The sequence below is a fragment of the Nansenia antarctica genome (assembly GCF_963989245.1).
Source record: "Nansenia antarctica genome assembly, chromosome: 6".
NCBI classification, from domain to species: domain Eukaryota; kingdom Metazoa; phylum Chordata; class Actinopteri; order Argentiniformes; family Microstomatidae; genus Nansenia; species Nansenia antarctica.
Genome location: NC_137676.1, coordinates 11,748,151 through 11,763,150, shown reverse-complemented (window position 1 = coordinate 11,763,150; position 15,000 = coordinate 11,748,151). Strand labels below are relative to the sequence as shown.

General features: G+C 47.2%; 1 protein-coding gene across 1 annotated transcript in view; it reads right to left on the bottom strand.

The window, feature by feature from the left end:
• lamb2 (laminin, beta 2 (laminin S)) overlaps positions 1-15,000 on the bottom strand; it is a gene marked incomplete at its 5' end in the record, with an annotated part of 38,228 nt that overhangs the window by 21,179 nt on the left and 2,049 nt on the right. Inside the window, 5 exons of the mRNA XM_080534204.1 lie at positions 627-690; positions 1,148-1,336; positions 1,752-1,825; positions 4,772-4,907; positions 5,052-5,221. Coding sequence (XP_080390330.1) covers positions 627-690; positions 1,148-1,336; positions 1,752-1,825; positions 4,772-4,907; positions 5,052-5,221 — 633 coding nt within the window. The remainder of the gene's footprint in view (positions 1-626; positions 691-1,147; positions 1,337-1,751; positions 1,826-4,771; positions 4,908-5,051; positions 5,222-15,000) is intronic.

The following is a 15,000-nucleotide window of genomic DNA, read 5'->3' as shown; positions in this document are numbered from 1 at the left end:
AGTGCTGTTGATGATTTTCGTCTATGAGCCTAAGGATATTGAACTATTCTATTATATTTACTCCATTCTATCATTGTATTAATTCAGCCATCCAGGCCACTGCTTCCCTTAAGTAGAGCGTGTCTCTCAAGAGTCTTCTACCAGATATATCTGTGTTAGTAGAGGCTGGTGGAGGTAGTCTAGTCTAACATGCTAAGCTTGTCTTAACATCTAAAACCTATAAACCACTATAGGTGGTCACTATATATGGCCACTATACTGTATATGGCCACTCTCTATCAGATGAAGCTAAAAAAAGAGAGAGGGATAATTCCCAGAAGATAGAAGTGATGTCACAGTGGAAAAACAGTGTTCTTGTTACTGGAACAACACACACACACACACACACACACACACACACACACACACACACACACACACACACACACAACACACACACACACACGCACACACACACACACACACACACAGTGCCACTCTAAACTAAGGGGACAGCCTGAGTGGGAGAGACTTAAACAGCTGTTCTTCCAATCATTCCATCATTCCATCTCTCTATCTTTCCCTCTCTCCCTCTCTCCATCTCTCCAGATGATGTGTGGGTGATGGAGTGCGGGTGGGTCTCTTACTCTGAATGTTGGGACTGTAGGGGTCTTCGATCCTGATGGCAGGGTCCAGAACTCTGTAGATCACCTAGAGGGCGGAGGAGGGGGGTGGGTGAGATATTGGGCCCGTTTCACAAACAGGGTTTTAGCTTAATCCTGGACTAAATCACACTTTCAATGTAAAATCTCCATTGAAGATGCTTTTAAGTGTAGGATTAGGCTTAAGTCTTGTCTGTGAAACTGGCCCATTATGTATGAATAAAGCCACGACTTCAGCTCAGCAGGCTAACACAGTATTGTGCTGCACAGAAGATCCGGTTTCAAACCCCATCAGTCCCATACAGATGGACATCTCAGACAAAGATGAGAGGAGTTTAACCTCTAACAAATCAGCATGGATTTGTTTAATCTCTTGCCAATCAGCATGTAGTTTAACCTCTAACTAATCAGCATTGAGTAGTTTAACCTCTAACCAATCAGCATTGAGTCGTTTAACCTCTAACCAATCAGCTTGGAGTGGTTTCCCTCTGGCCAATCAGACTCACCTCTCCCTCAGTGGACGGCTCGATGTCCGAGTAGCGCGACTCACAGATGACATCATCAACCTTACGCAAAGGACCCTGGGAGATCCCGGGGAAAACGGAGGCGCAGTCGTAGGCGAAGTAGCGGTACACCTGCCAGCTGCGCCCAAAGTCTGCTGACCGCTCGATCGCCATGGCAGCGGGACGGAACGTCTGTGTGAGAGGAGAGGAGAACACGTCTCTGTCAATGACTAATAAATATGGAAATTAAACAGTTGTAGTTTTCAGAATAAGGATTGAACGGAGTAGAGTAGAATAAATACGTTTTTATATCTTTGGGATATGTCTTGATGTGCTGTGTACTAAGGAATGGGTATTGTCTAGTATAGAGCTACATGCGTAAATGGCTTCTCTAGTATAGAGGTAGGTGTGTTAGAAGCTGCTCCAGTATAGAACTAGGTGTGATAGAAGCTGCTCTAGTATAGAGTTAGATGTGATAGAAGCAGCTTCAGTATAGAGTTAGGTGTGATAGAAGCAGCTCCAGTATAGAGTTAGATGTGATAGAAGCAGCTCCAGTATAGAGTTAGATGTGATAGAAGCAGCTCTAGTATAGAGTTAGATGTCCAACCTTAAAGGTCATGATCAGATGAGTGAAGTGGAACTCCGCTTCCAGGTCCAGCTGCACAAATACATCAGACTTTCCTACAGAGAGGGGGAGGGGGGAGGGAGAGGGGGCGAGAAAGAGGGAAAGAGAGGGGGAGAAGAAGAATATGTCAAGATAAGAGTTACGGATATCTGAAGCCTTATGGTGTCATTGTTCATTCTTTCATCCAGTCTGTTATATTCAGTGGACACACACTTCACTACACACAGCACAGTGAGCACTACTAGTAACCTGTCTGCCTGCCTGTCTGCCTGCCTGTCTGTCTGTCTGTCTGTCTGTCTGTCTACTTGTCTGCCTGTCTGTCTGCCTGTCTGTCTGTCTGTCTGTCTGCATGTCTGCCTGCCTGCCTGTCTGTCTGTCTGTCTGCATGTCTGTCTGTTTGTCTGTCTGTTTGTCTGTCTGTCTGCACGTCTGTCTGTATGCCTGCCTGTCTGTCTGTCTCTTTGTCTGCTTGTCTGTCTGCCTGTGCATCTGTTTGACCAATGGCAGTGTAACAGGAAGAAGCCTTGGCAGCTAGATGTGGGGCATGCTGGGTAACGCCTACACACTTCCTGAGCACCACCCTGGAGGGCCTTGATTCACATGGAGCTGGGACGGGGCGTGTGTGTGTGAGGGTGTGTGTGTGTGTGTTCTTCTAAACAACAAAGTTGAGGGGCATTTCCCTCGCCGCATGAAACATGGAGAACAGAGATATTCTTAAGAAGAAAAACCTCTGAGGAAATTACACCCAGTCAATGTATCAACACGCCACAACGCAGCTCAAAGCAGGGCTTCTGGGTGTGAATCACACACTTTCATCACACACACACTCTCATCACGCACACGCACACACACACACACACACACACACACACACATCACACACACACAATCTCATCAAGCACAGAACTCAGAGGCTTTTTCTCTGATATCACACACAGTCTGAACAGTCAAAACATCCAAAACACTAGCACCTGTCTGCCTGTGTGTCTGTCTGTGTGTCTGTCTGTCTGTCTGTCTGATCCCTGTCTTCCATCACACACACTCTCATCACACACAAAGTATGTCTGTCTGTCTGTCTGTCTGTCTGCCTGATCCCTGTCTTCCATCACACACACTCTCATCACACACAAAGTCTGTCTGTCTGTCTGTCTGTTTGCCTGTCTGCCTGTTTGCCTGCCTGTCTGTCTGTCTGTCTGATCCCTGTCTTCCATCACACACACTCTCATCACACACAGTCTGTCTGTCTGTCTGTCTGCCTGCCTGTCTGCCTTCCTGTCTGCCTGTCTGTCTGTCTGCCTGTCTGCCTGTCTGCCTGTCTGCCTGTCTGTGTGTCTGTCTGTCTGTCTGTCTGTCTGTCTGATCCCTGTCTTCCATCACACACACTCTCATCACACCCAGTCTGTCTGTCTGTCTGTCTGCCTGCCTGTCTGCCTTCCTGTCTGTCTGCCTGTCTGTCTGTTTGCCTGTCTGCCTGTCTGCCTTCCTGTCTGTCTGCCTGTCTGTCTGTTTGCCTGTCTGCCTGTCTGTCTGTCTGTCTGTCTATCTGTCTGTCTGTCTGTCTGTCTGCCTGCCTGTCTGTCTGTCTGTCTATCTGCCTACCTGCCTGTCTGTCTGTCTGCCTGTCTGTCTGTCTGCCTGTCTGTCTGTTTGCCTGTCTGTCTGCCTGTCTGTCTGCCTGTCTGTCTGTCTGTCTGTTTGCCTGTCTGTTTGCCTGTCTGTCTGCCTGTCTGTTTGCCTGTCTGTTTGCCTGTCTGTCTGTCTGTCTGTTTGTTTGCCTGTCTGTCTGCTGTAGATGGTAATATGAGGTAGAAGGGAGTGAGTCTCTAAGTCTTACAGAACCGGAAGGAAACGGAAGGAGAGGAAAGGAGAGGCAGGGTGGGACACAGCTAGAGGAGGGAGAGACGGAGAGGGAGAAGGAGTGAAAGAGAGAGAGAGAGAGAGAGAGGGGGAGAGGGGGAGAGTGACTGAGTCAGAGAGTGGGAGAGGGTAAAGAAAGTACAATAAATGTTTTTCCATCTCAGACGTTGTGTGAGGGAGGTTGGCAGAGACAGTTAATAGGTACTAGAACACTACACCAACAGAACGGAACACACACACACACACACACATACACACACACACACACACACACACACACACACACACACACACACACATCCGGTGCTTGACAAGTTCTGAAGTGGCAAAAACTGCTCTCCAAGCAGACAACGGGTCTCAACCTTTTCCCCTAGCCTTCCCCAGTTTTAAGGGTGGGTGGTGGTGGTGGTGGTGGTGGTGGTGGTGGTGGGGGGAGTGGAGTGGTGGAGGAAGTTGGGGCCAGAGACCAGGGTTGTGGGGTCATCAACACACGTGCAGCACAAGCAGCCTACTGTGCTCCGTCACATAATCAACCCCCCCACCAGTAACACCATGGCGACCAAGCAGTATAAATAGTGTCAGCGCCCCCCAATCCCCCCCCGCTCCCCAACCCTAACCCCCGCTAAAGCATGGTACTATAGTCTTCACCACAGCTCTGAAATAGACCTGACATGGGGGGCGGGGGTCATGACCTGTTTCTCTGACAGGAACCAGTTGTGCTGTTGACAAGACTCTCCCTCTCTCCCTCTATATCCTCTCTCTCTCTATCTTCCACTCTTCTGTCTCCTTCATCCTTCCTCCTCTCTCTCTCTTTCTCCCATCTCCCTCTTTGTCTGTCTGTCTCTCCCCCTCCGTCTGTCTGTCTGTCTCGCTGCCTCTCTCCCTCCCTGTCTGTCTGTCTCTCCCCCTCCGTCTGTCTGTCTGTCTCGCTGCCTCTCTCCCTCCCTCTCCCTCCCTCTCTCTCCCTCTCTCCCCCCCTCTCACCCTCAACAGCAGCATATTAATAACTTAATACATAACACACACACACACACACACACACAGTCACTGCTGCCAGTCTGCCGTCTGCCAGTCTGCCATATATCTAGGCTATATATAATATCTGTGTCTAAATTGACATGGTTGTGAACACAACGTCCCCTCACCATTCTCCGACTGCCACCAGGACTTCTTGCGGTGAGGTTTGTACGTTGTGATGACGTTGGTGACGCGGTGGCTGATGGTGTTGTAGACCAGGTCGTAGGCACGCCGGGAGTCACAATGGAAACACTTCTTCTCATCCTACACAGGGGTCAGAGGTGAAAGGTCAGAGAGGATGTCGGAGACACATACACACACACGCACATAGACACAGACACAGACACAGACACAGACACACACACAGACACACACACACACACACCACACGCACACACACACACACACCTGGAGGTGGCTGACTATACAGTAGGGTTCCCTCCTCCTGGCACCACAGGTAGACGAAGCTTTCAGACTGTTCTCTCTCCCCACCAACAGATCTCCAGTTGCCGGGTAACAGCTGCCTTGGGTACAGCCGTGGGCGTGGTCTGGCTGCTGGGCAATGGCTGAGGCCAGCACTGGAGGAAGAGGAAGTGAACAAAAGACAGGATGTGACATCACAGTTGGATGGGCCGTATCTGTCTCTTAAAAAACAAACCTCTCCCTCTCTCTCCCATCCTCCCTCCCTCTCTCCCTCCCTCCCCTCCCCAGCTCTCTTATCAGCTGCTCTGTGAGAGATGCCTACAGAGGAAGTGTGCTTCAGACAGAAGCGCTCACTCAGCATCCCATTAACCCTAACCCTAACCTAACCTTAACCCTAACCATAATCAAACCAGTAACCTAAACCCTAATCCTTAACCCTAATCAAACCTCCCCCACATACACACAGGAGTCCAAATGCTATGTGTGTCCGAGCATGTGTGTGTGTGTGTGTGTGTGTGTGTGTGTGTGTGTGTGTGTGTGTGTGTGTGTGTACGCAAGCCTGCGCACATGTGTGTAGAGCTTGGTGGTGGATGACCTGTGTGTGGGTGTGAAAATATATTTTTTATAACACCCCACAGCCGTCAACCATGCCAGTGGACATCCTGAGAAAGGTCTTGTGAAAGGGGGGCAGGGGGGAACCCCCGGTCTGAATACCAGGGAGGGGGGAGGAGAGGGGGGGGTGGGCGGGGAGGGGGGCTTACTGACAGGCTGTCTATAACAGGTGCTATTAATACGCTCTATAGACACAGGAAGTTATAGAATCTAGAAAGTATCATAACAAATATGAAAGCACTTTGAGCTGCAACGTTTGCAGGAAAAGTGCTATACAAATAAAAGTTATTATTGAAGTTATTATTATCAGCACTAGTTCTAGAATCTAGAATGAAACTCCTTAGTTCTAGAATCTAGAATGTATCAGCCACAGTTCTAGAATGTACAGCAACACAGACCCAGAGCAGGCACATTCAGTAAGCGTACCCTAGCATACAGAGCGGTGTTCAGTATCCAGTGATGTCAGTTTGAATATCATGTACATTAAGCCCTCTGGCCTCATGGGAACAGGCCTGGGAGGTTTTCCCAGAGAGCAGCAACACCAACCTGACAATCTCCCTCTGGAGGAAACCTGTGTGTGTGTGTGTGTGTGTGTGTGTGTGTGTGTGTGTGTGTGTGTGTGTGTGTGTGTGTCTGGCAGAGGGACAAATCTCATACTGGTGCCAGGCAGGAACACAACACAGACACACACACACACACACACGCACGCACGCACACACACACACACACACACACACACACACACACACACACACACATACACACACACATGCACACACACACGTACGCACACACACACACACGTACGCACACACACACACACACACACACACTTGTGCACACACACACGTACACACACACACACAACAAAAATACACACATACACCCCCTGAAAACCCACAGTGGGGGGGGAAGATAGTGAGATGGAGAGAGAGTGAGAGAGAGGATGTAGACCTTCTCAGAGACGCAGAGAAAGCTCATCCAGGCGTAACATGATAGCTATTTTGGTCGTTGACTTGGCACTCTCTCAAAGTGTGTGTGCGTGTGTGTGTGTGTGTGTGTGTGTGTGTGTGTGTGTGTGTGTGTGTGTGTGTGTGTGTGCAGAGGGGAGTTGGGGGACAGCGGGGAGGGGGAGGTCACTGATGGACACCGTCATTTCAGGGCCTCTCCTCAACTCTTTTATCCTGTGTGTTTGTGTGTGTGTGTGTGTGTGTGTGTGTGTGTGTGTGTGTGTGTCCAGGGGATGAGGGAGATGACTTCCCCGTCCACCAGATTACATCCACTTCTAAAAGCCATTCTCCCTGACATCAGACATCTGGAAGGTGCTGTAGAGGATGAGAGAGTGTGTCTCTGAAACAGACGTCAGGTTGTTGCAAACAGTCGCCCCGCAATTCAAGTTACTCCAATCAAGTCTCGGCCAACACACAAGACCATATCCTCAAATACCGGATGTAAACCAGCTACGCTATAGATAGCGTATATAGGTATTTGAATTTGGTATTTGAATTTGAGGAGTGAGTTTACCATCTCAACTCAGTTAATCTGACATCAGACATCTGGATGTAAGTTGAATGTGACTGATACTGATGTTCACTTAGGATATTGTGGTTATTAAGGAAACAATCTATTATAGTCAAGTTTCTTTAGAATTTTTGACATGACTGGTAGTATGGAAATTGGGCGGGAGTTGCTAAATATTGTGGGGTCATCTGTTTTCCTGTGGAACAATACCTTTGGAAAAAGACAAGTTAAAGATATGACAAAGGGGTTTTACAATCCAGCTTGCAGATTCTTTAACCAGTCTGGTATCAAATTTGTCATGACCAGGAGAAGTATTTTTGAGAGATGAGATTATGTTATGTATCTCTTGTTCAGTAACTGGAGTAAGAGTAAAAGTATCAGAGATGGTTGATTCCATGTATTTAATCGGATTCTCATCAACATTTGGAATTTGACTGGCAAGGGTTGGACCAATTTCGGTAAAGAATTAGTTAAATTTACAGGCAATTGTTGTGGGGTCCGATATTGGCTTATCGCCAGGACTCAGTGGGAAATGATTTGGACCACAGGGCTTTCATGTTGTTGCTGCTTTTGACCACTTCATCAGCATAGAATTTCTTCTTTGCGGATCTGACCATGTGGTTGAGTTTATTTCTATGAGAAATCTCTTTTCATTTTTTTTTTCTTTTTTGGAAAATAATGATTGTATTGCTTGGTAAGTTTACATTTACATTTACATTTTTGGCATTTAGCAGACGCCTTATTCCAAAGCGACTTACAATCGATACAATTGACTAAGCAAGTGAATCATCAATTCACCAGATCTAGCAGGAAGAGTGATCTAGCTCAGGCCAGGGGCCATTGGCAGTCGTCGTCATTTTTCACTGGAGCAAGGGGGGCAGTCAAAGTCTTAGGAGGCATAGTATAGGGGAAAAGCAGGTGTCTTAGGAGACACAGTGCTGGGGGTAGTAATGTCTCAGGAGGAGCAGTTACGGTGTAGCCTGAAGAGATCTCCGACGGAAGATGGGTAGTGACTCTGCAGTTCTGACAGCTGTGGGCAGTTCATTCCACCAGCAGGGAGTCAGTGTAGTGAAGAGACGTGACCGGGCAGCGTAGAGGTGGTGGGACCAGTCGGCCAGCAGAGGTGGAGGAGCGGAGTGCACGGGCTGAAGTTTGGGGGGTGACCATTGCCTGCAGGTATGCAAGGGCTGTCCCTTTTGCTGCCTGGTAGGAAAGCACCAGGGTCTTGAATCTGATGCGAGCTGCTATCGGGAGCCAGTGAAGGGTGCGAAGGAGGAGGGTGACATGAGAACGTTTGGGGAGGTTATATACCAGACGGGCAGCAGCATTCTGGATGAGCTGAAGAGGTCTGATGGCAGAGCCCGGCCAGGAGTGCATTGCAATAGTCAAGGCGGGAGATGACCAGTGATTGGGTCAGGAGTTGCACTGCTTCTCTGGTGAGGAATGATCGTATCCTTCTGATGTTGTAAAGGAAGAATCTGCAGGACCGTGCTGTCGCTGCGATATTCTCCGCACAGGATAGGCGGTTGTCCAGGATCACTCCAAGGTTCTTGGCTGTCTGGGAGGGGGTTACAGTAGTGTAATCCACTGTGATTGAGAAGTCTTGGAGAGGGCAGGCTTTCCCAGGGATAAAGAGTAGCTCAGTCTTGTTACGGTTGAGCTTGAGATGGTGGGCTGACATCCATGTAAAGATGTCAGCGAGACATGCAGAGACACGTGTTGCCACATGTAGGTCAGAGGGGGGGACAGGAAGAGCTGAGTGTCATCTGCGTAGCTGTGGTAAGTGTATAGTGTATAGTGTAATAGTGTATAATCCTGTTGGGGATCAACATTCTTTAGTACAGCGTCCCAGCACGTATGTTGGAGTTGAGCTTTAAATGTTGAGATTGTTTGTTGATTCATAAGTCTATAAGTAAGTGGCTCTCTGGTGGAGGAATTACCTAACTGATGAACTACTGTATATAAAGCTCAGGATAGGAAAGAATATAAAATTGTAGTATTCTTTGACTTGTCCAAGGCATTTGATACCATAGACCATGAGATAATCTTATTAAAACTAAAATCATCCCACTTGGATATCCCACTTGGATATCCCACTTCTATGGTTTGCCAGTTACCTGAAGGAGAGGAAACAATGTTTCATTTAAGGGATTTGACTCCCCCAAACTGGATATTAAATGTGGAGTCCCCCAAGGGTCTATCCTTGGACCTCTCATATTTCTGATGTATTAATGTTTTATGTAAAGTTTCCAAGGTTCTGTCAACAATCTTGTTCACACAAGCATTTTCCATTCTCACAGCAACCTTGAATACCTTGCTTCAACCATCAACCATTCGATCAAATCGAAAATCGAATCGAAAATCATTCTTACAATACAAGAAATAAGAGTCAACTCTTATTGCCATCCACTCATACATCCTTGTCTCAATTTAGTCTTCACTTCAGAGGAGCCAAAGTATTTAATCAACTCCCTTCTCATTTCTTTGACCTCTCACCCTACTTCAAACAACACCTATTCCTTGATCACGATTGATTTACCTAATTTGTTTCTCTTATGTAAAGTATACTATGTAAACTTATCTTTACTTTAATTTCTCATATGTTTTTCCCGTTCTTTCGTTTGTTCGTTTGCCATTGGTGTGTGAATGTGTGTGTGAATGGGTGAATGAGAGGCCGTTGTAAAGCTCTTTGGACCAGCAAAAAAGGCGCTATATAAGTGCAGTCCATTTACCATTTTAGGTTTGTTTTTTTGTTTTGTTCTTTATTGATCTTTGTTTTGTTCTTTATTGATCTCTTTATTTTGTTCTGTCATTTTTTTATTTTTCCTTGATTAATTTTTTCATTAACTGTTAATCAAATTCAAATGATCAAGGGAGATGCTCGATAAGCCCCTCAGGGTTTCTTGTCTTCCTTGCACCTACTCTACCTATGATGTATTACGGTTATTGCATGTATGAATATTTTTTTTACTGTGTGCTAAATAAATAAATAAAAAATAAAAAATCTGCCTGTTTGCCTGTCTGAATGCCTGCCTGCCTGTCTGCCTGTTTGTCTCTCTGTCTGTCTGTCTGTCTGTCTGTCTGTCTGTCTGTAGAAAGTGGGAGATTAGGCAGCAGATCTCCTCTCAGCCCTCTGTGTCAGTGTCTCTCTCTCTCTCTCTCTCTCTCTCTCTCTCTCTCTCTCTCTCTCTCTCTCTCTCTCTCTCTCTCTCTCTCTCTGTCTGTCTCTCTCTCCTTGTACCCATACATGGATAGGCAGAGAGGAATGCAGGCAGACAGCTGTGGGGGGGTGGGGGGTCATATCTCAGAGCTAACAAGGTCCTGCTGTTGCTATACACAGTGGACACTGTTGAGCTAGCTTATCCTAGCCACTCAATTGGGAAACTGCTGTACTATTGAGTTAGCTTAGCCTAGCCACGCAACAGGGGAAATACTGTACTGTTGAGCTAGCTTAGCCTAGCCACGCAACAGGGGAAATACTGTACTGTTGAACTAGCCATGCCTACCTTGCTTTACAGTGAAATGTGATTCTCAGCCAACAGGCTATTCCAGTGTGAGTTTTGATGTCGGGTGGAGAGGTCGACAGATGATCCCAATTAGATGTCACTGATGTTTGGGGACTGTGGGGTGGGGTGGGGGACGGGGGAAGAGGGACAAAGTGACATTAACGTGAAACATTCCTCTGTGACCGACGAGGCGACAGAGACGAGACGAGACAGTGACTGCTGTCTGGACCTTCTACCAGGTCAAACACTGCAACCAATCACTAAAACAAACACCAACACACACACACACACACACACACACACACACACACACACACACAGAGCTACAAGATGAAGGAGAGATAATAGCTTTCACCAGAATAAAGGCACAACTATGAAGTTGATACAGGCCGTACTTACACAGCTGCTGTATCGCTGTTTACTGTAGTAAACACTCAGGTCATCAGAACTCATCAGAGACTCAAATCAGAAAAGGATATGACACCATGTTGGTGTGGACAGACCATAATAATATACTACACACTACACTGCACACTACACACGGCAGAATACACTCTATACACTACACACTGCACATTACACACTACATCGTACACTCTATACACTACACACCACCACTACACTGCAGACTACACACTATTGCACACGACATACTAATACACCAATACACTACACACTAAACACTGCCTACTGCACACTACACACTAATACACTACACACTACACACTACTACACTACACACTAATACACTACACACTACTACACTATACACTAATACACTATACACTACTACACTATACACTACACTACACACTACACTACACTGCCTACTGCACACTACACACTAATACACTACACACTACACGCTACTACACTACACAATAATACACTACACATCACACACTAATACACTACACACTACTACACTATACACTACAACACTACACACTACACTACACACTACACTACACTACACTGCCTACTGCACACTACAACACTACACTACACTACACTGCGTACTGCACACTACAACACTACACACTACACACTAATACACTATACACTACACAGTACACACTAATACACTATACACTACACAGTACACACTAATACACTATACACTACACAGTACACACGAATACACTATACACTACACAGTACACACTAATACACTATACACTACACAGTACACACTAATACACTACAACACTACACACTAAACACTTCATACTGCACGCTAATACACCAATACACTATACACTCCAACAGTACACACTACACACTAATACACTAAACACTGCCTACTGCACACTAATGCACTACACCCTAATACACAACACACTAATACACTACACACTACTGCATTACAGACTACTACACTACACACAGTCTACGGCACACTACACACTAATACATGACACACTACACACTACACACTACTGCACTACACACTAATACACTACACACTATACAGCATACCTGAGCTGTGAGGCAGTGTGTGGGTGAGAGAGGTAGGAGGACGTCGGATAAGGGATAAGTATAGAGCAGGACCAGCCTAGGGCACTCTCCAATCTCTCTACCAGGGCAGGGAAAAGTCAACAGCCCTTTATTTGTAAACCTCTCCCTGTCTCTCTCCCTCCCTCCCTCCATCCCTCTCTCTCACTAATTAGCTTACATGTTCTCCATCCTCCCTTCTCTATCTCCCTCCCTTCTCTCTCCCTCCCTTCTCTCTCCCTCCCTCCCTTCTCTCTCTCTCCCTCTCGTCTGCACTGATGAGCTGTCCACTCCCACATCCAAACAACCTTCAGCTGTCTCTCCCCACATCCCTCCCACCCTCCTTATTCCTCTCCTCCCTCTCTCCTCCTCTCCTCCCCCCCCAAACTTTTCTTGGGTCTCTGTCTGTGTAGCGTGGGGCAGGGGCTGGGGCATCTCATAGAGAACTACTGTAGGCAGGTTAGGATTGGCACCTCATAAGGAACTACTGATATAGTCATGTCATGTATTATTGGGACTGGGACTGGGACTGGGACTGGGACTGGGACTGGGACTGGGACTGGGACTGGGACTGGGACTGGGACTGGGACTGGGACTGGGACTGGGAGGGCTGGGACTGGACACAGCAGCCCATATGTTAAGCAGATGTAGGGCGCAGTCAGTCATGCTGTGGGTTTGATGAACGTACTGGTTACCAATTACTGATTAATGCGGTGTGTGTGTGTGTGTGTGTGTGTGTGTGTGTGTGTGTGTATGTGTGTGTGTGTGTGTGTGTGTGTGTGTGTGTGTGTGTGTGTGGCCAGATGGTCTGTGGCATGGCTGTTCTGTATTGGAGCCAGAACAGCAGCAGATGTGAGCTGAACCCACACACATGTGGCTCTACTTAGAGAGAACATGACAGACCTGTAGTCATGTACTTAGTCATACACACACACACACACACACACACACACACACACACACACACACACACAGTACATTAGAGTAGTAGTGATGTTGTACCCTCTGGTCCTGGCTCTATCAAACTGACAATCAATGACTTAAATTATAATTGTGCTTCCTGTGTACCCTCTGTATAACCTGTGTACGGCATCTGGCTTAGTCTACTGTGCGTGTGTGCGTGTGTGCGTGTGTGCGTGTGTGTGTGTGTGTGTGTGTGTGTGTGAGAGAGAGTAGGAAGCCATTTCTCTTCCCCTTCAACCGAGATGTACAGCTGACCCCTGTCCTCTCCTCTCCTGTGAGAAACACATGGGGTAGAGGGACACACACACACACACACACACACACACACACACACAGGCATTTCCTGTCATTTGTCTCTAGGTACCTCTAGAGAGGAGTGATGGAGGTGGAGGGATGAGGGATGAGGGAGGAGGGAGGAGGCAGGAGGGAGGAGGCAGGAGGGAGGAGGGAGGAGGAAGGAGGAGAAATCGCACTTCCAGATGGCATATGTTTAACTTATCAGTAGTTCCATATGATATGCTAATGCTAACTTGCCTATAGTGGCTCTATAATAGAGTCTATATGAGATGCTAACCCGCCTACTGTAGTTCCATATGAAATGCTAACCTGCAGTACATGCACCTCTCTGCCAAGATGAACACTGACTTGTCTGTTTATATCCACATGAAAAAGCTAACCTTTAGTGTGTTTCTATTTCTTTAGTGAAATATAAAGAAATAGAAAATTTCTTTATAGAAAATAATAGAAAATAAAACATTTCTTTAGTGTGTTTCTATTTCTATTCTATTTCTCTCTCTCTCTCGCTTTCATCATTACTACAGATACACAGACAGACAGACAGACAGACAGACAGACAGACAGACAGACTGGCAGACAGGCAGACAGACAGACAGACAGACAGACAGACAGACCATAGTCACTGTAGCTCATAGTGCATAGATGACTGGTTTCAGGTTCTACAGTCAACACCTCCAGTACCAGTCACCCTGTTGTTACTGAGCCACCCTACTCCTCCTCCTCCTCCTCCCCTCCCTCTCTTCTACTCCTCCTTCTCCCTCTCTTTTCACACTGAAAAGCCCCTGCCCAGGGGAGGGAAACCTAATTCTCTACTGAACTCATATAAACAAACCTGTTCCTTCTCTCTCTCTCTCTCTCTCTCTCTCTCTCTCTCTCTCTCTCTCTCTCTCTCTCTCTCTCTCTCTCTCTCTCTCTCTCTCTCTCTCTCTCTCTCTCTCTCCCCCTTCCTCTCTCCCTTCCTCTCTCCCTCTCCCTCTCTCTCCTCCCCTCCCCCTCTCCCCCTGCTAGCTGTGGTTGGTTAGCTTTAGAGTCCCATTGTTCTAGAATCCACAGAGTTCTGGAGTCTCTCTCTCTCCCTCTCTCTCAGCAACTCACAGTCATACAGCTACCGACCCCCCCCCCCCCCCCCAACCCCCCTATCGACAGTCCCCCACCCCACGGCGCCGGCCTGTGCCTGTCCCTCACCTGCTCTCTCACACACACACACACGTACACACACGCACACACACACGCACACACACACAAACACATCTGAGGACAGCGATAGCAGCTAGCTAACCCCCCCCACTTCCACAGAAGAGTAAAGGGAAGTTGTGTGTGTGTGTGTGTGTGTGTGTGTGTGTGTGTGTGTGTGGGGGGGTGTGTGTGTGTGTGTGTGTGTGTGTGTGTGTGTGTGTGTGTGTGTGTGTGTGTGTGTGTGTAGAGGATTTGCTCCTGTAGGGAGTCTTCTGTCTCCTTTCATGTCAGTCTATCGCTCCGCACCACAGAGGACTATTCCACAGGAACAAACACTCTACGGCTTATTCATCCGTTACAGACCT